Source organism: Salvelinus alpinus, chromosome 20 (genome assembly GCF_045679555.1).
Source record: "Salvelinus alpinus chromosome 20, SLU_Salpinus.1, whole genome shotgun sequence".
NCBI classification, from domain to species: domain Eukaryota; kingdom Metazoa; phylum Chordata; class Actinopteri; order Salmoniformes; family Salmonidae; genus Salvelinus; species Salvelinus alpinus.
Genome location: NC_092105.1, coordinates 20,603,472 through 20,625,684, shown reverse-complemented (window position 1 = coordinate 20,625,684; position 22,213 = coordinate 20,603,472). Strand labels below are relative to the sequence as shown.

At 45.1% G+C, this 22,213-nt stretch overlaps 1 protein-coding gene across 2 annotated transcripts in view; it reads right to left on the bottom strand.

Moving 5' to 3' along the window:
- LOC139546448 (nectin-3-like) overlaps positions 1-22,213 on the bottom strand; it is a 35,695-nt gene that overhangs the window by 12,604 nt on the left and 878 nt on the right. Inside the window, exon 1 of one of the 2 annotated variants that reach the window (XM_071354832.1) lies at positions 5,841-6,174. The exons of the other annotated variant lie outside the window; for it this stretch is intronic. Coding sequence (XP_071210933.1) covers positions 5,841-6,159 — 319 coding nt within the window. The 5' untranslated portion in view covers positions 6,160-6,174. Of the gene's footprint in view, positions 1-5,840; positions 6,175-22,213 lie in introns of those variants that run through there. 2 annotated transcript variants of the gene reach the window in all.

Sequence of the window (22,213 nt, the reverse complement as noted above, 5' to 3'; positions counted from 1 at the left end):
ATCTAATGTGTTATATTCTCCTACATGCATTTCACATTTCCACAACCTTCAAAGTGTTTCCTTTCAAATGGTATCAAGAATATACATATCCTTGCTTCAGGTCCTGAGTTACAGGCAGTTAGATTTGGGTATGTCATTTTAAGGGAACATTTTTAAAAGGGCCCGATCCTTAGTGACATCAATAAGGGATCATATAGCTTTCACCTGGATTCAACTTGTCAGTCTATGTCATGGAAAGAGCAGGTGTTCCTGATTTTTGTACACTCAGCGTATGTCAAAAATGTAACTAGGCCACTCAGGAACATTACATTTCATCTTGGTAAGTAACTCCGTTATATATTTTGCCTTGAGTTTTAGGTTATTCATGCTGAAAGGTGAATTTGTCTCCCAGTATCTGTTGGAATCAGATTTTACCAGGATTTCCTCAAGTATTGTGCCTGTGCTTAGCTCTATTCTGTTCATTTTTATCCCCCCCCAAAAATACCCTTGTCCTTACCGATAACAAGCATACTCATAAAATGATGCATCCATCACTATGCTTGAAAATATGAATAGTGGTACTCAGTGATGTGCTGTGTTGGATGTGCCCCAAACATAACGCTGTGTATTCAGGACATAAAGTTAATTAATTTGCCATTTTTTTTGCAGTTTTACTTAAAATATACACTCCAAAACCAAAGTCCATAATAAAAATAAATGTGGGTACAAGAACCCCTCGCACACCAATCCAAAAAACATGAACATCACAATAAACAATCTCTGACAAGTACATGAGGGGAAACAGAGGGTTAACTTCTTATGGCTGCAGGGGGAGTATTGAGTAACTTGGAAAAAGGTGCCCATTTCAAACGGCCTCGTACTCAATTCTTGCTTGTACAATATGCATATTATTATTACTATTGGATAGAAAACACTCTCTAGTTTCTAAAACCGTTTGAATTATTTCTCTGAGTGAAACAGAACTCATTCTGCAGCCCACTTCCTGACAGGAAGTGAGATTTCTGAAATCCGAGGTCTCTGTTCAAGGGCTTGCCTATAAATGGGCATGATACGTATTGGTATACATACACGTCATACACCTTCCCATAGATGTCAAGAGGAAGTGAGAGAAGAAATGAATGGATTATCTTGGTCTGAAGTGGAATAAATCCTCTTGGAATGACGTGTCCGCCATTTCCTGTCTTTTCGAAAGCGCGAAGTTGAACCTGGAATCGACTTCTGGAAAGCTGTCGTTATAGGCGAATACTATCTCCGGCTTTGATTTTATTTGATACATGTTACAATATCATCGTAAAGTATGTTTTTTCAATATAGTTTTATTAGATTATTGAAATTTATTCGGGACGTTAGGCGTGTTGCGTTGTTTGACTTTGTTCACGAAGGAGAGCTTTGCTCCACTTGGCCAGTGCGCTTGCTAATTCAAGAGGCAAGAGGTCGTTCTAAATCCAAACAATGACTGTTCTGGACAAAGGACCCCTTGTACAACATTCTGATGGAAGACCACCAAAAGTAGGACCCATTTTGGGATGCTATTTCATATATCTGTCAAACTGTGCTATCGCTACCGTTTGCCTTGAATCAATGCTGTTGTGTGTTAGCTATTGTGCTAAGCTAATATAATGCTATATTGTGTTTTCGCTGTAAAACACTTAAAAAATCGGAAATATTGGCTGTATTCACAAGATCTTTCTCTTTCATTTGCTATACACCATATATTTTTCAGAAATGTTTTATGATGAGTATTTAGGTATTTGACGTTGGTGTCTGTAATTACTCTGGTTGCTTCGGTGCTATTTCTGACGGTAGCTGTGATGGTAGCATCAATGTAAAACTGATTTATACCTAAAATATGCACATTTTTCGAACAAAACATAGATTTATTGTGTAACATGTTATAGGACTGTCATCTGATGAAGTTGTTTCTTGGTTAGTTTGGTTGGATCTTGGTTAGTTAGGTTGGCTTTGTGCATGCTACCTGTGCTGTGAAAAATGTCTGTCCTTTTTTGTATTTGGTGGTGAGCTAACATAAATATACGTGGTGTTTCCCCTGTAAAACATTTAAAAAATCGGACATGTTGGCTGGATTCACAAGATGTTTATCTTTCAAATGCTGTATTGGACTTGTTAAAGTGTGAAAGTTAAATATTTCTAAAAAGTATATTTTGAATTTCGCGTCCTGCACTTGAGCTGGATGTTGTCATAAGTGTACCGGTGTCGGGCTTGCAGCCTGAAGAAGTTTTAAGTGCCTTGTTGCAAACAGGATACATATTTTGGAATATTTTTATTCTGTACAGGCTTCCTTTGTTTCACACTGTCATTTAGGTTAGCATTGTGGAGTTACTACAATGTTATTGATCCATCTTCACTTTTTTCCTATCACAGTCATTAATCTCTGCAACTGATTTAAAGTTACCATTGGCCTCATGGTTAAATCCCTGAGCAGTTTCCTTCCTCTCCGGCAACTGAGTTAGGAAAGACTCCTGTATCTTTGTAGTGACTGGGTGTATTGATACACCATCCAAAGTGTAATTAAGAACTTCACCATGCTCAAAGGGATATTCAGTGTCTGCTTTTTTTACCCGTCCACCAATAGGTGCCCTTCTTTGCGAGTCATTGGAAAACCTCCCTGATCTTTGTGGTTTAATCTGTGCTTAAAATTCACTGCCTGACTGAGGGACCTTATAGATACAGTGCCTTCAGAAAGTATTCACACCCCTTGACTTTTTTCACATTTTGTTGTGTTAGAAAGTGGGATTAGTTTAGCTGTCATTTTTGGTCAAAGATCTCCACCAAATTTTCTGTAATGTCAAAGTGGTAGAAAAATGTGCATAATATATTTTTTTAGGAATAATGAAAATAATAAGCCATAGAAACTAATGTACACACAGCCACAGCCACAGCTGCCTCTCCTTGTTGATAGGCTGGCGTGCAGTAGGGTTAATCTTTAAGCATGTTTCAGCCTGATAAGAGTTAATATATTTTGGGCGAGGACGTTAGGAGGAAGTTGAGGCTGGAACTGTTCTGGAGGGAATCAATCTACAATCAAAGCCCCATGTGGTCTATAAGAGCCCCTCCCATAACATCAGTCAGGCAGACAGAGCATAACCACAAAGAGCTTTTCCCTGTGCGTTCCTAGTTCCAAGGCTGAAGTACAAGGACTTTCGTCTATCTATAGTGCACTAAACCAAAGCAAGGCCTTTCGTTAACTTTGTACAAGGCATGACAGAACAATGCATTATACCACAGCATTGTTGAATACTTGTTTCTGATTGGCTAGAAGGGCATTCTTGTCACGACTTCTGCCGAAGTCGATGCCTCTCCTTGTTCGGGCGGTGCTCGGCGGTCGATGTCACCGGTCTTCTAGCCATCATTGATCTATGTTTCATTTTCCATTGGTTTTGGCTTGTCTTTCTACACACCTGGATCCAACCCCATTCATTAATTGTTGTGTATTTAACCTGTTATGGCTGCAGCCCGACACCGGTACACCTATGACAACATCCAGCTCAAGTGCAGGGCGCGAAATTCAAAATCAATTTTTTTTTAAATATTTAACTTTCACACATTAACAAGTCCAATACAGCATTTGAAAGATAAACATCTTGTCAATCCAGCCAACATGTCCGATTTTTTAAATGTTTTACAGAGAAAACACCACATATATTTATGTTAGCTCACCACCAAATAAAAAAGAGGACAGACATTTTTCACAGCACAAGTAGGATGCAAGTAGCATGCACAAGCCAACCTAATTAACCTAGAACCAACCTAAATAACCTAGAAAAAACTACCTCAGATGACAGTCCTATAACATGTTACACAATAAATCTATGTTTTGTTCAAAAAATGTGCATATTTTAGCTATAAATCAGTTTTACATGACTGCTACCATCATAGCTACAGTCAGAAATCGCACGGGAGTAGCCAGAGAAAATACAGACACCAACGTCAACTACTAATTACACATCATAAAACATTTCAGAAAAATATATGGTGGATAGCTAATGAAAGAGAAAGATCTTGTGAATAGAGCCAATATTTCCGATTTTTGAAGTGTTTTACAGCGAAAATACAATATATCGTCATATTAGCTTACTACAATAGCTAACATCACAACAGCATTGACTCAAGGCAAACGGTAGCATAGCACAGTTCGACAGATATATGAAAAAGCATCCCAAATTGGGTCCTTATCTTTGTTGATCTTCCATCAGAATGTTCTCCAAGGGGTCCTTTGTTCAGAAACGTCTTTATTTCGATCCAGAACGAACAATTTCCCTCTTGAATTAGCAAGCACACTGGCAGTGCGACGCTAACCTCTCCATCTTGAAAAAATTCTTGCGTCGCATCACATCTAAAGTCCAGAATACATTTCAATAATATAATTAAACTATATTGAAATAACATACTTTAGGATGATATTGTGACATGTATCAAATAAAATCGAAGCCAGAGATCATATTCACCTTTAAAGAGTGTTTTCCAGGAGCCGAGTCCAGGTCCTACTTCGCGCCCAGAAAAAAAAATAAAGTGCGCACACCTCACTCCAAGAGGTTGTGTTCAATCCCAGGACGAGATAATCAAGTCATTTCTGCTCTCACTTCCGCATGACACCCAGAGGAAGGCGTATGACGTGTTTCTACAGTCCTAAGTGACATGCCCTTTTATAGACAAGGTCTTGAAGAGCGACATCGATTTTGGAAATCTCACTTCCGGATAGGAAATGGGCTGTAAAAATAGTTCTGTTCCACTTAGAGAAATAATTAAAACGGTTTTAGAAACTAGAGACTGTTTTCTATTCAATAGTAATAATAATATGCATATTGTAAGAGCAAAAATTGATTAAGAGGCCGTTTGAAAATTTGCACATATTTTCCAGTTTTTCAATACGCCCCCTGCAGCCATAACAAGTTTAAGTTATTAAAATACTCCATTTATACCAAGTTTAATTCCCCTGCGCTTGACTTCCCTGCCACCTACATACAAGACGTGACAGAATCTCTGACCCTATATGAATTCAGCAGGAGAAAATACCCCGGACATGGAGGTGGAGGAACGCGTCCAGGAGCATACGGAGAGGCTTTACCATCTGAGCGTCGCCATGGATCGCGTTGTCCAGAATATGGAGCGCTGGGAGAGACAGGGAGTTCTTCCAGTGCCTCCACCAGCACATCCGGGGTCTATCCTGAGCGCCTCTCTCCCGCCTGAACCCAGTGGGATCCGTCTATCCATGCCACGGGGGTACGACGGAAGTGCTGCCAACTGCCAGGGTTTCCTCCTCCAATTAAACCTTGATCTGGCCACGGTCCAACCAACTCCACCGGACCATGAGAAGGTTTTTGCCCTCGTCTCGTGCCTCACCAGGAAAGCACTGGAGTGGGCCAGCGCCGTGTGTGGAGGGGAAGATGCGGCGTTGGACCATTTTGAGTAGTTCACCTGCCGTTTCCGGGGCAGTTTTCGACCACCCACCCGAGGGCAGAGCGGCGGGTGTGCGTCTCTATCATCTGAGGCAGTAGACGAGGCGCGTGCAGGAGTTTGCTCTGGAGTTTAGGACCATGGCTGCCGGCGCAGGATGGAACAACAGGGCCCTGATCGACCATTACCAATGCAGTCTATGCGAGGACGTCCATCAAGAGCTGGCCTGCAGAGACACCACCCTCACCTTCGACTAGCTGGTGGACCTGTCCATCCGGCTGGACAACATGCTGGCTACTCGCGGACGTCAAGATCGGGGTCTAGTGGTTCCATCCTCCCTCAACCCCTTCCCGATATCATATGCAGTCTTCTTACACTGTCAAAAGTAGAAACAGTGCTGCAAAGAGTGAAGGAAGAGTTTTTACCAAGCACAGTCAGAGGTATCTCTGTATTGTATGCTCCACTGGGGAAAACACTGAAGATACATGTGAAGGTGACTTCATCCAACAGTCTGACAGCTGTTATTTGAATAGATCCAAGGTTTACTGATGGGTTCCCAATAAACTGGACTATTTTGTTCAATCCACTTGTTGCAATAAACTTAGTAACCCCATTGGGATAAATCAGCCTAAAATTATGATTCTGTGTTTTTTCCAAAGTACTTTTCTGCCAGGTTATCTGTTCAAGCTCCTCGTCTGTCTCTATCAGTCTGCAGGATAAGTCCACAGTACCACAGTCCTCCATCCTCCAATCACACGTGTACCTGAAGAGAAAACATAAGCCAAAAAAACTGTCCAAAAGATACCTGTAGAATAAACACACAGATAAGACCATTATTAGTATTTAGCTGTGATTATGAACTATGATATCCTATTGACGCTGAAATGTGGCTATTGCAAAAACAACAAAAAAGCGGCAATTGCTCAATCTTTGACCCTAACCCCATTTGGGCAGCCATAGTAAGAGGAGATGGCTAAAGCACATACTGACCAGTCTAGTCTGAAACTACTTAATGAATATGTTATTAGAATAATAAGCCAAAAGACCTGACCATATTCTTACACTTATTTATTTACTTTTATTTAACCTTTATTTAACTACGCAAGTCAGTTAACAAATTCTTATTTACAATGACGGCCTACCAAAAGGCAAAAGACCTCCCGTGGGGACGAGGGCTGGGATTCCAAAGAAAACAAAAAAACATATAAATATAGGACAAAACACACATCATGACAAGAGAGACCTTAGACAACAACATAGCAAGGCAGCAACACATGACAACACAGCATGGTAGCAACACAACATGGTCGCAGCACAAAACATCGCACAAACATTATTGGGCACAGACAACAGCACAAAGGGCAATAATTATTCAAGAGTAAGATATTCAATACATTCCTAGATGATTGCGCACGCTCAGCATGTCACAAATCATACTGAATTAAAACCTCTTAGCACTAGGGGTCAGATTTTATTTATTTTTTCAAAATACGTACCCAACGTAAACGGATATTTTGTCTGGCCCAGATCGTAGAATATATATATAATTTACAGATTAGGATAGAAAACACTGCAAAGTTTCCAAAACTGTCAAAATGTTGTCTGTGAGAAAAATAATATTTATTCTGCAAGCAAAATCGTGAGAAAAAGTAACCCGAAAGTGATATATATTTTTTTTTAACTTTGCTTCCTGGCCTGTCTAACCTCCATTTAAAGGGGTATCAACCAGAATTTTTTTCCCAATGGCTTCCTCAGGCTGTGACCAGGCTTTAGAAATAGTTTCAGGCTTTTATTTAGAAAAATGAGCGAGGTGTTTCAAAAGAGGTCAGGTGTCCTCCGAATAATTCCTGCACACGAGAGAGGGGCTCTCCATTTTCTTTTTCTCTCTTATTGAATAGGTTATGCTCCGTTTGAAATATTATCGATTGTGTTTGTTAAAGACAACCTGAGGTTTGATTATAAAAAAACATTTGGAATGTTTCTACGACCATTTCGGATACTTTTGGGGATTTGTAGAACGGAACACGGCTTTTGTTTCCGCAAAATATTGCGCAAACCAAATGGCGGTGTTTTGTGATAAAAGTACATTTATCGAACAAAAAGAACATTTGTTGTGTAACTGGGAGTCTCGTGAGTGGAACCACCCGAAGATTATCAAAGGTAAGCGATTAATATGATTGCTTTTCTTACTTTCGTGACCAAGCTAGCCAAGCTAATATAAGGCTAAACTGTTATAGCATAGAAAGCTACACTCACAAAAGCTTGGATTTCTTTCGCTGTAAAATATATTTTCAAAATCTGACACGATAGGTGGATTAACAACAACCTAAACTGTGTTTTGGTATATTTCACTTGTGAATTGCATGATTATAAATATTTTTAGTAATATTTTTAAATCTGATACGTTTGGAAATTTCCGTCTTCCTTTCAGGACCGGAACGAGGCTGTCGTTTTTTTTCATCATGACGCACAACCCAAATGGCGTTTTTTTTATGATAAAAGTAATATTTATCGAACAAAAATAAGATTTGTTGTGTAACTGGGAGTCTCGTGAGTGGAAACGTCCGAAGATTATCTAAGGTAAGCGATGAATTTTATTGTTTTTCACACTTTCGTGACTATGCTAATTTGGGGTTAGCTGATGTAGCATTGAAAACTACACTCACAAAAGCTTGGATTTCTTTCGCTGTAAAATATATTTTCAAAATCTGACACCATAGGTAGATTAACAACAAGCTAAACTGTGGTTTGGTATATTTCACTTGTAATTGCATGATTATAAATATTTTTTGTAATATTATTTGACTGTGGCGCTATGCTATTCAGCGTTGCTGATGACAATTATCCCGGTACCGGGATGGGTGGTTCAGAAAGGTTAAAAACATAGTAAACATACTTTTACGTGCCTCCTAACGGAGGGATGTGCAGGTATCAGGAGCAGGAGAGCAAGGAAATCCCAGTGGCGAAATAGTTTATTGAGCAGTCCCAACTCAACTACAACATGGGACTGAAACACGCCCAGGGAAATAAAGCTCTACACACAGAGTAGAAACCTCTACTCCTAAACTCAATACCAAACGGCACAACTGCCGTGAGAAAAGAAACCCTGTGGTGCAGACACGCACCCCTAAAAACGTAACCACAGAAAACAATCCCACACAAAGACTAGCAGGCAGCGGAGGTAAATATACCCACTGAAATCAACTAACAAGACACAGGTGTAAACAATACAGACAGACACAAACGAAAAGGAAAAATGGATCGGTGGCAGCTCGTAGGCCGGCGACGACGACAACCGAGCACCGCCCGAACAGGGAGAGGAGCCACCTTCGGTGGAAGTCGTGACAGTACCCACACCCACCCCCTGACGTGCGGCTCCCGCAGCGCACCGACGCCTGCCTCGAGGACGACCCGGAGGACGAGGCGGTGAAACTCACTCAGTAGAGATGGGTCCAAGACGTCCTCCACCGGCACCCAGCATCTCTCCTCCGTACCGTACCTTCCCAATCCACGAGGTACTGCAGGCCCCTCAACCGACGCCTGGAATCCAGTATGGATCGCACTGTGTACGCCGGGGCCCCCTCAATGTCCAGGGGGGCGGAGGGACCTCCCGCACCTCAGCTCCTTGAAGCGGACCGGCTGCCACCGGCCTGAGGAGAGACACATAAAACGAGGGGTTAATACGGTAATAAGGGGGAGCTGTAACCTATAGCACACCTCGTTCATTCCCCTCAGGACTTTAAATGGCCCCACAAACTGTGGACCCAGCTTACGGCAGGGAAGGCGGAGGGGCAGGTTTCGGGTCGAGAGCCAGACCCGGTCCCCCGGTGCAAACACCGGGGCCTCACTGCGGTGGCGGTCAGCGCTCGCTTTCTGCCGCCCTTCGACCCGTCTCAGGTTCCCGTGGACGGCCTCCCAGATTTCCTTTGAGCGCTTCACCCAGTCCTCCACCACAGGAGTCTCGGTCTGGCTCGGATGCCACGGTACCACGACCGGCTGATACCCCAACACGCACTGAAAGGGCGAAAGGTTAGTTGAGGAGTGACGGAGTGAGTTCTGGGCCATCTCTGCCCATGGAACGTACCTCGCCCACTCCCCTGGCCGGTCCTGGCACTACGACCGCAGAAACCTACCCACATCCTGGTTTACTCTCTCCTCCTGCCCATTAATCTCTGGGTGAAAACCAGAGGTCAGGCTGACCGAGACCCCCAGACGCTCCATGAACGCCCTCCAAACCTGGGACGTGAACTGGGGACCCCGATCAGAAACTATGTCCTCAGGCACACCGTAGTGCTGGAAGACGTGAGTAAACAGGGCCTCCGCAGTCTGTAGGGCCGTAGGGAGACCGGGCAAAGGGAGGAGACGACAGGACTTAGAGAACCAATCCACGACGACCAGGATCGTGCTGTTACCCTGGGACGGAGGAGGATCGATCAGGAAGTCTACCGACAGGTGTGACCAAGGCCGCTGTGGAACGGGGAGGGGTTGTAACTTCCCTCTGGGCAGGTGTCTAGGAGCCTTGCACTGAGCACACACTGAACAGGAGGAGACATAGACCCTCACGTCCTTAGCTAAAGTGGGAACCCGGATGACCAGAGGAGGGTAACGTGTGCCCCCACCGAATCAACCTATCACGAACACCAAGCGGGACGCACCTCCGTCTAGCTGGACACTGAGGTGGAGTAGGCTCTGACCGAGATGCCCGCTCCATGTCCGCGTCCACCTCCCACACCACCGGCGCCACCAGACAAGAGGCCGGAAATATGGGGGTGGGATCGATGGACCTCTTCTCTATATCATACAGACGGAACAGTGCGTCTGCCTTAGCGTTCTGGGAACCTGGTCTATACGATATCGTAAATCTAAATGGTGAAAAACATGGCCCACCTTGCCTGGCGAGGGTTCAGTCTCCTCGCCGCCCAGATGTGCTCCAGATTACGGTGGTCGGTCCAAATGAGGAAATTTCTCCACACCTTCAGGGCTTTTAACTTCTTCTGGCTGCAGGGGCAGTATTGAGTAACTTGGATAAAGGTGCCCATTTCAAACGGCCTCGTACTCAATTCTTGCTCGTATAATATGCATATTATTATTACTATTGGATAGAAAACACTCTCTAGTTTCTAAAACCGTTTGAATTATATCTGTGAGTAAAACAGAACTCTTTTTGCAGCAAACTTCCTGACAGGAAGTGGAAAATCTGAAATCGATGCTCTGTTCTAGGGCCTGCCTATAAATGTCCTTGATATTTAATAGTATACATGCACTTCATACGTCTTCCACTAGATGTCGACAGGCAGTGAGAGAAGAAATTGAGTGTATAACTTCATCTGGGGTCGAATAAAAGCTCTTGGCATGACGTGACCCCAATTTCCTGTTTCCTGGAACGCGCGAGAAGGGACCTGGTATTGCCTTCTGTAAAGCTGTCGTTATAGACGACTAATATCTCCGGCTTTGATTTTATTTGATACATGTGACAATATCATCGTAAAGTATGTTTTTTTCAATATAGTTTTATTAGATTATTGAATTTTTTTCGGGACGTTAGGCGTGTTGCTTTGTCTGCGTATGTTCAGGAAGGAGAGCTTCGCGCCACTTTGCTAGCTTTCCGTGCTAATTGACTGGAGAAGAGGACATTCTAAATCCAAACAACGATTGTTCTTGACAAAGGACCCCTTGTACAACATTCTGATGGAAGGTCATCAAAAGTAGGACCCATTTTATGATGCTATTTCATATATCTGTCGAACATGTGAACTAGTAGTTTGCGCACAGATTTTGGGCACGCTCTCGCCATAACGTAAACTGCATATCGTAATGAAGTTATTTTTAGAATTCTAACACGGCGATTGCATTAAGAAGTAGTGTATCTATCATTTCCTATACAACATGTATTTTTTAGTAACGTTTATGAATAGTTATTTGGTCAGAATATGTGAGTGTCAGAAAAATATCCGGACGTTGTGGGAAAAAGATGCTACGTTAGCACAATGTATAACCACTGATTTCAGCTCTAAATATGCACATTTTCGAACAAAACATAAGTGTATGTATAAGATTTTATTTGATACGTGACAATATCATCGTAAAGTATGTTTTTTCAATATAGTTTTATTAGATTATTGACATTTTTTCGGGACGTTAGGCGTGTTGCTTTGTCTGCGTATATTCGGGAAGGAGAGCTTCGCGCCACTTTGCTAGCTTTCCGTGCTAATTGCCTGGAGAAGAGGACATTCTAAATCCAAACAACAATTGTTCTTGACAAAGGACCCCTTGTACAACATTCTGATGGAAGGTCATCAAAAGTAGGACCCATTTTATGATGCTATTTCATATATCTGTCGAACATGTGAACTAGTAGTTTGCGCACAGATTTTGGGCACGCTCTCACCATAACGTAAACTGCATTGTACCGGTCGTCGTAATCCTCTTCCTCGGACGAGGAGGAGAGGCGAGAAGGATCAGACCAATATGCGGAGTGGTTTGTGTCCATGATTATTTATTAACAAAATAAACGGAACACTAACGAAACAAAATGAAAAAAGAGAAACGAACCGATAAACAGTCCCGTGCGGCACGAATACAGACACGAGATACAACCACCAACAAACACACACGTGAACCCCGGCTGCCTAAGTATGATTCTCAATCAGGGACAACGATTTACAGCTGCCTCTGATTGAGAATCATACCCGGCCGAACACAAACAACCCGACATAGAAAAATAACACATGGACAACCCACCCCAACTCACGCCCTGACCAACCAAATAAATACAAGAAAAAGGAAAAACAGGTCAGGAACGTGACATAACCCCCCCCTTAAGGTGCGAACTCCGGGCGCACCAGCATAAAGTCTAGGGGAGGGTCTGGGTGGGCGTCTGTCCACGGTGGCGGCTCTGGCGCTGGTCGTGGTCCCCACCCCACCATAGTCAAACCCCGCTTCCTTGGCCTCCTCCCAATGGCCACCCTCCCAATCAACCTCACTAGATTAAGGGGCAGCACCGGACTAAGGGGCAGCACCGGACTGAGGGGCAACACCGGACTGAGGGGCAACACCGGACTGAGGGGCAACACCGGAATGAGGGACAGCTCCAGAATGAGGGACAGCACCGGACTGAGGGGCGGATCCTGGCTGGCTGGCTCTGGCAGATCCTGGCTGGCTGGCTCTGGCGGATCCTGGCTGGCTGGCTCTGGTGGATCCTGGCTGGCTGGCTCTGGCGGATCCTGGCTGGCTGGCTCTTGCGGATCCTGGCTGGCTGGCTCTGGCGGATCCTGGCTGGCTGGCTCTGGCGGATCTTGGCTGGCTGGCTCTGGCGGATCCTGGCTGGCTGGCTCTGGCGGATCCTGGCTGGCTGGCTCTAGCGGATCCTGGCTGGCTGGCTCTGGCGGATCCTGGCTGGCTGGCTCTGGCAGATCCTGGCTGGCTGGCTCATGGCTGGCTGACGGCTCTGGCTGGTAATGGCTGGCTGACGGCTCTGGCTGGTCATGGCTGGCTGACGGCTCTGGCTGGTCATGGCTGGCTGGCTCATGGCTGGCTGACGGCTCTGGCTGGTCATGGCTGGCTGACGGCTCTGGCTGGTCATGGCTGGCTGACGGCTCTGGCTGGTCATGGCTGGCTGACGGCTCTGGCTGGTCATGGCTGGATGACGGCTCTGGCTGGTCATGGCTGGATGACGGCTCTGGCTGGTCATGGCTGGATGACGGCTCTGGCTGGTCCTGGCTGGACGGCTCTGGCTGGTCCTGGCTGGACGGCTCTGGCTGGTCCTGGCTGGACGGCTCTGGCTGGTCCTGGCTGGACGGCTCTGGCCAGACGGACAGCGCTGGGCAGGCAGACAGTTCAGACAGCGCTGGGCAGGCAGACAGTTCAGACAGCGCTGGGAAGGCAGGCAGTTCAGACAGCGCTGGGAAGGCAGGCAGTTCAGACTCAGGCTGCGCTGGAGAGGAGGAAGGCTCTGACAGCGCTGGACAGGTGGGAGCAGCTGGAGAGAGAACCCGGAGAGACAGCCTGGTGCGGGGGGCTGCCACCGGAGGACTGGTACGTGGAGGTGGCACCGGGTATACCGGACCGTGAAGGAGGACACGCGCTCTTGAGCACCGAGCCTCCCCAACCCTACCAGGTTGAATGGTCCCCGTAGCCCTGCCAGTGCGGCGAGGTGGAATAGCCCGCACTGGGCTATGCTGGCGAACCGGGGACACCATCTGTAAGGCTGGTGCCATGTACGCCGGCCCGAGGAGACGCACTGGAGGCCAGATGCGTTGGGCCGGCTTCATGACACCCGGCTCGATGCCCAACCTAGCCCGGCCAGTGCGGCAAGGTGGAATAGCCCGCACTGGTCTAAGCACGCGTACTGGGGACACCGTGCGCTTTACCGCATAACACGGTGTCTGACCAGTACGACGCTCTCTCACTCCACGGTAAGCACGGGGAGTTGGCTCAGGTTTCCTACCCGGCTTTGCCACACTCCGCGTGTGCCCCCCCCCCCCAATAAATTTTTGGGTCTGACTCTCGGGCTCCCAACCGCGTCGCCGCGCTGCCTCCTCATACCAGCGCCTCTCTGCCTTCGCTGCCTCCAACTCCGCCTTGGGACGGCGATATTCTCCTGGCTGAACCCAGGGTCCTTTGCCGTCCAGGATCTCTTCCCAAGTCCACGAGTCCTGTGTCCTCTGTTGCTGCTGTCGCTGCCCCTTTACACTCCGCTTGGTCCTAGATTGGTGGGTCGTTCTGTAACGGTCGTCGTAATCCTCTTCATCGGACGAGGAGGAGAGGCGAGAAGGATAAGACCAATATGCGGAGTGGTTTGTGTCCATGATTATTTATTAACAAAATAAACGGAACACTAACGAAACAAAATGAAAAAAGAGAAACGAACCGACAAACAGTCCCGTGCGGCACGAATACAGACACGAGATACAACCACCCACAAACACACACGTGAACCCCGGCTGCCTAAGTATGATTCTCAATCAGGGACAACGATTTACAGCTGCCTCTGATTGAGAATCATACCCGGCCGAACACAAACAACCCGACATAGAAAAATAACACATGGACAACCCACCCCAACTCACGCCCTGACCAACCAAATAAATACAAGAAAAAGGAAAAACAGGTCAGGAACGTGACATGCATATCGTAATGAAGTTATTTTTAGAATTCTAACACGGCGATTGCATTAAGAACTAGTGTATCTATCATTTCCTATACAACATGTCTTTTTTAGCAATGTTTATGAATAGTTATTTGGTCAGAATATGTGAGTGTCAGAAAAATATCTGGACGTTGTGGGAAAAAGATGCTACGTTAGCACAATGTATAACCACTGATTTCAGCTCTAAATATGCACATTTTCGAACAAAACATAAGTGTATGTATAACCTGATGTTATAGGACTGTCATCTGATGAAGCTTATCAAGGTTAGTCAAAAATTATATATCTTTTGCTGGTTTGTTACGATCGCTAACTTTTGCTGCTGGGAAATGGCTTGTGTTTCTGGCTATTGTGGTAAGCTAATATAATGCTATATTGTGTTTTCGCTGTAAAACACTTAAGAAATCGGAAATATTGGCTGGAATCACAAGATGCCTGTCTTTCATTTGCTGTACACCATATATTTTTCAGAAATGTTTTATGATGAGTATTTAGGTATTTGACGCTGGTGTCTGTAATTACTCTGGCTGCTTCGGTGCTTTTTCTGACGGTAGCTGTGATGGTAGCTGCAATGTAAAACTGATTTATAGCTCAAATATGCACATTTTTCGAACAAAACATAGATTTATTGAATAACATGTTGTAAGACTGTCATCTGATGAAGTTGTTTCTTGGTTAGTTTGGTTGGTTCTTGGTTAGTTAGGTTGGTTTTGTGCATGCTACCTGTGCTGTAAAAAATGTCTGTCCTTTTTTGTATTTGGTGGTGAGCTAACATAAATATATGTGGTGTTTTCGCTGTAAAACATTAAAAAAATCGGACATGTTGGCTGGATTCACAAGATGTTTATCTTTCAAATGCTGTATTGGACTTGTTAATGTGTGAAAGTTAAATATTTCTAAAAAATATATTTTGAATTTCGCGCCCTGCACTTGAGCTGGCTGTTGTCATAAGTGTACCGACGTCGGGCTTGCAGCCAGAAGAAGTTAAGACAGCCAGCAACTCCCGGTCCCCCACGTCATAGTTTCGCTCCGCCGGGCTGAGCTTCCTCGAAAAGAAAGCGCAGAGGCGGAGCTTCAGTGGCGCGCCCGAGAGCTGTGAGAGCAAGGCTCCAATCCCAGCCTCGGATGCGTCCACCTCCACTATGAATGGCAAAGAGGGATCTGGATGAGTCAACACGGGAGCCCCGGTAAACAGAGTCCTCAAGCGACAATCCCAGCCTCAGCCGACCACCGCAGATGCACCGGTCCCCCCTTCAGCAGTGAGGTAATAGGAGCAACCACCTGCCCAAACCCCCGGATAAACCTCCGGTAGTAATTGGCAAATCCTAAAAACCGCTGCACCTCCTTTACCGTGGTGGGGGTCGGCCAATTACGCACGACTGCAATGCGATCACACTCCATCACCAACCCTGATGTGGAAATGCAATAACCCAGGAAGGAGACGGCCTGTTGGGAGTACACGTATTTCTCAGCGTTGACGTACAGGTCATGCTCCAACAGACACCCAAGTACTCTGCATACCAGAGACACATGCGCGGCGCGTGTGGCGGAATATATCAGAATGTCATCGATATACGCCACCACACTCTGCCCCTGCAGGTCCCTGAGAATCTCATCTACGAAGGATTGGAAGATTGCTGGGGCATTCTTCAACCCATACGGCATGACGAGGTACTCACAATGGCCGGATGTGGTACTAAACGCTGTCTTCCACTCATCTCTCTCCCGGATACGCACCAAGTTATACGCGCTCCTGAGATCCAGTTTTGTGAAGAACCGTAATCCGTGAAATGACTCTGTCGCCGTAGCGATGAGAGGTAGCGGGTAACTGTACCCCACCGTGATATAATTTAGACCTCTATAGTCAATGTACGGACGCAGACCTCCCTCCTTCACAAAATATAAACTTGAGGAGGCGGGTGACGTGGAGACCCGAATGTACCCCTGCCTCAGAGACATATGTTTCCATAGCCACCGTCTCCTCCTGTGACAGGGGATACACGTGACTCCTGGGAAGTGCGGCGTTTACCTGGAGGTTTATCGCACAATCCCCTCGTCGATGGGGTGGTAATTGGGTCGCCCTCTTTTTACAGAAGGCTATAGCCAAATCGGCATATTCGGGGACGGTGGAGCTTTGGTCTGGACTCTCCACCGTTGTTGCACCGATGGAAACTCCCACACACCTACCTGAGCATTCCTCTGACCACCCCTTTAGAGCCCTCTGTTGCCACGAAATAATGGGGTTGTGAAAGGCCAACCAGGGAATCCCCAGCACCACTGGAAACGCAGGTGAATCAATGAGGAAGAGACTAATGCTTTCCTTGTGACCCCCCTGCGTAGCCATGTCCAGTGGCCTCCCTGACCACCCCTGACCCTAATGATCGACTATCTACGGAGTGCACATGGAATGGTTTGTCCATCTGAACCAGGGGAATCCCTAACCTATGGGCGAAACCGCGGTCCATGAAATTCCCTGCTGCGCCTGAATCTACTAGCGCCTTATGCTGGGAATGGGGAAAAAACTCAGGGAAAGAGATTAACACATACATGTGACGAACAGGGGGATCTGGGTGAGCCTGGTGTTGACTCACCTGGGGTGCTCGAACAGTACTCGGCCTGCCGTCTCGACTCCCAGACGAGCTCCTCCAGCACCGGTCGGCAGTGTGCCCTCTCCGACCACACCCAGTGCAGGAGGAGGCTCCTCCTCCGATCGCCCTCGCTGCAGCACCCCCTAACTCCATGGGGGTTGGAGCAGAGGCGCTGGGGGGTGGAACCAACAGGACCCGATCCGGATGCCCGCGCGTAGCAGGCAAGTTGTCCAACCTGATGGACATGTCCACTAGCTGGTCCAGGGTGAGGGTAGCGTCTCTACATGCTAGCTCCCTGCGGACATCCTCACGTAGGCTGCACCCTGTCGTTCCACCCTGCGCCTGCGGCCAAGGGTCCTGAACTCCAGCGCGAAGTCTTGAGCGCTCCTCGTCTCCTGCCGTAGATGGAACAGAAGCTCACCCATCGCTCGACCCTCGGGTGGGTGGTCGAACACGGCCTGGAAGCGGCGAGTGAACTCTGGGTAGTGGTCCCTCTCCGAGTCTGGTCCATCCCAGACCACGTTGGCCCACTCCAGAGCTTTGCCTGACAGGCAGGAGACGAGGGCGTTCATGCTCTCACCTCCCGAAGGAGTTGGGTGCATGGTTGCCAGGTAAAGCAAAAAACTCTTGCACCCGGCAGCCGTCCCATCGTACTCCCTCGGGAGCGCGAGCCCGAATACCGCTAGGGCCGGATGGCGACGGAGAAGGTGGTGGTGCTGGTTGGAGTGTGGCCGGTGGAGGGGCAGGCAGCTACCTCTCTCCCATCTCTCCATCGTCACCATCACTTGATCCATAGCGGTCCCGAGACGATGGAGAACGGTGGTGGGGTGTTGCACGCGCTCCTCCATAGAAGTGGAGAGCGTGTCAGCTCCTGCTGATTCCATAGGGTGGTGCGGGATTCTGTTACATGCCTCCTAACGGAGGGAGGTGCAGGAATCAGGAGCAGGAGAGCAAGGAAATCCCAGTGGTGAAATAGTTTATTGAGCAGACCCAACTCAACTACAACACGGGATGGAAAATCGGCCAAACGAGGTTGCCACAAACACAGGGAAATAAAGCGCTACACATGGAGGAGAAACCTCTACTCCTAACTCAATACCAACTGCCCTAATACCGTAACCACAGAAAACAATCCCGAAAAAGACTAGCAAGCAGCGGAGGTAAATATACCCACAGAAATCAACTAATAAGACACAGGTGTAAACAATACAGACAGACACAAACGAAAAGGAAAAATGGATCGGTGGCAGCTCGTAGGCCGGCGACGACGACCGCCGAGCACCGCCCGAACAGGGAGAGGAGCCACCTTCGGTGGAAGTCGTGACACATACTGAGCGGAACCCCTCACCAACAGCCAATGAAATTGCAGGGCGCCAAATTCAATCAACAGAAATCTTATAATTCAAATTTCTCAAACATACAAGTATTAGACACCATTTTAAAGATTCAATTCTCGTTAACTTTTTTCGCCCCGGGGTTCCGCTAGCGGAACACCCACAACATTCCGCTGCCTTCGCAGAGCGCGAAATTCAAAAAATATTTTTTATAAAATATTTAACTTCCACACATTAACAAGTCCAATACAGCAAATGAAAGATAAACATCTTGTGAATCCAGCCAACATGTCCGATTTTTTTAATGTTTTACAGCGAAAACAGAATATATATTTATGTTAGCTCACCACAATAGCCAAACACACAACGCTATTTATCCACCGCATAGGTAGCTTTCAAAAAAACGACAAAATATAGATATAATTAGTCACTAACCAAGAAACAACTTCATCAGATGACAGTCTTATAACATGTTACACAATACATTTATGTTTTGTTCGAAAAATTTGCATATTTGAGGTATAAATCATAGTTTTACATTGCAGCTACAATCACAAATAGCACCGAAGCAGCCAGACTAATTACAGAGAGCAACGTGAAATACCTAAATACTCATCATAAAACATTTATGAAAAATACATGGTGTACAGCAAATGAAAGATAAACATCTTGTGAATCCAGCCAATATTTCTGATTTTTTAAGTGTTTTACAGCGAAAACACAATATAGCATTATATTAGCTTACCACAATAGCCAAACACACAACCGCATTCATTCACCGCAAAGATAGCATTCGCAAAAACCAGCAATAAATATAAAATAAATCACTAACCTTGACCAACTTCATCAGATGACAGTCTTATAACATCATGTTATACAATACAATTATGTTTTGTTCGAAAATGTGCATATTTATAGCTACAAATCCTGGTTATACATTGTGAATACGTAGCATCGATTCACCAGAATCTCCGGAGATATTTTGGACACTCACCTAATCTGACCAAAGAACTCATCATAAACTTTACATAAAAATACTTGTTGTATGGCAAATGAAAGATACACTGGTTCTTAATGCAACCACTGTGTTAGATTTTTAAAAATAACTTTACCATAACATACATGAGACAGCGCTCACCAAAACAGCGGAGAATAGGAGTCAACATTTTACACAGAAATACGAAATAACATCATAAATGTTTTCTTACTTTTGCTGAGCTTCCATCAGAATGTTGTGCAAGGAGTCCTTGGTCCAGAATAAATCGTTGTTTGGTTTTAGAATGTCCATTTCTTCTGTCGAATTCGCGCCACAATGCTAGCCAAGGTTGCTAACATTCCCATCCTCTCTTGACGCAAAGAACGCAAAACTCCAAAAGTCCCAATAAACGTTGAATAAACTGATAAAACTCGGTTGAAAAAACCTACTTTCTGATGTTATTATCATATGTATCAAATAAAATCAGAGCCGGAGATATTCGCTGTGTAAACCGAACGCTTTTCAGAAGACAATGTCGAGCTCCGCCGCGCGCCTTCGAAGACAAAGACAATTCCGGACCTGTCACTCCAAAAGCTCTTGTTCGGCCTCAGATCAAGCTAGACACCCCATTCCACCGTCCACTGCCTGTTGACATCTAGTGGAAGGCGTATGAAGTGCATGCATATCGATAAATAAAAGCCACTTTTCACTTCCTGTATGGAAGTTTGCTGCAAAATGAGTTCTGTTTTACTCACAGATATAATTCAAACAGTTTTAGAAACTTCTGAGTGTTTTCTATCCAATAGTAATAATAATATGCATATTGTATGATCTAGAAAAGAGTAGAGGCCGTTTCATTTGGGCACGATTTTTTCCAAAGTGAAAACAGCGCCCCCCTATTGACAAGAGGTTTTAATACATCAATTTAATATAGCCCACACCATCACAATACATCCATTATTTAATTTAGACAGGTCTAAAGAAACATGATATGAAGAAAATGTAGCCTATGTCAGCAGAACAAAATGTGCACATTTTGAGCTGAAAACCGTGGTTATACATTGTGAAAATGTAGCAACTTTTTCCCAGGATGTCCGGATATATTTCTGACACTCACCTAATCTGACCAAATAACTCATCATAAACTTTACTAAAAAATACATGTTGGATAGCAAATGAAAGATACACTAGTTCTTAATGCAACCGCCGTGTTAGATTTTGTAAATTAACTTTACCATAACAAACAGCTTACGTTATAGCAAGACAGCGCCCGCAAAAAGTGCGGAGAATAGGACTAAACATTTTCCACAGAAATACGAAATAACATCATAAATGGTTCTTACTTTTGCTGAGCTTCCATCAGAATCTTGTACAAGGAGTCCTTTGTCCAGAATAAATCGTTGTTTGGTTTTAGAATGTCCTTCTCTCCTGTCGAATTAGCAACCTTAGCTAGCCATGTGGCGCGAAGATGTCCATCTCCTCTCGACGCATAGAACGAAAAACTCCAAAAGACCCATTAAACGTTAAATAAACTGATGAAACTCGGTTGAAAAAACCTACTTTATGATGTTTTTCTAATATGTATCAAATAAAAACAAAGCCGTAGATATTAGCCGTCTATACCGAACGCTTTTCAGAAGCCAATGCTGATGTCCTTCCCGCGCCTAGGTAGAGAAAGGATATTGTGGACACGTCATTCCAAGAGCTCTTGTTCGACCTCAGATCAAGCTAGACACCCCATTCCACCTTCCACTGCCTGTTGACATCTAGTGGAAGGCGTATGAAGTGCATGTATATCCATAGATTTCAAGCAGTTGAATAGGAAGGCCCTGGAACAGAGCCTCGATTTCAGATTTTTCACTTCCTGTCAGGAAGTTTGCTGCAAAATGAGTTCTGTTTTACTCACAGATATAATTCAAACGGTTTTAGAAACTTGAGAGTGTTTTCTATCCAATAGTAATAATAATATGCATATTGTACGATCTAGAATAGAGTACGAGGCCGTTTAAATTGGGCACGATTTTTTCCCAAAGTGAAAATAGCGCCCCCTACACACTAACAGGTTAATGCAAGCACAGTGTCCGATTTCAAAAAAGCTTTTCGGCGTAAGCAGAACATATCATTATCTTAGGTCAGCAACTAGTCACAGAAAGCATTCAGCGATTTTCCAACCAAAGAGGAGTAACAAAAAGCAGAAATAGAGATAAAATGATTCACTAACCTTTGATATTCTTCATCAGATAACACATTCCCGGGACAACATGTTACACAATACATGTATGTTTTGTTCGATCAAGTTCATATTTATATCCAAAAACCTCTGTTTACATTTGGCTTTGCCTCCAAAACACCCCGTGAATTTGCACAGAGCCACATCAATTTACAGAAATACTCATAATAAACATTGATAAAAGATACAAGTGTTATTCACAGAATTATAGATATACTTCTCCTTAATGCAACCGCTGTGTCAGATTTCAACAAAACTTTACGGAAAAAGCAAACCATGCAATAATCTGAGTACGGCGCTCAGAGACCAACACAACCCAAAAATATATCCGCCATGTTGTGCAGTCAACAGAAGTCAGAAATAGCATTATAAATATTCACTTACCTTTGATTATCTTCATAAGAATGCACTCCCAGGAATCCCAGTTCCACAATAAATGTTTGATTTGTTCCATAAGTCCATCATTTATGTTAAAATAACTCCTTTGGTTCGCGTGTTCAGTTCGCGATCTAAACTCACGAC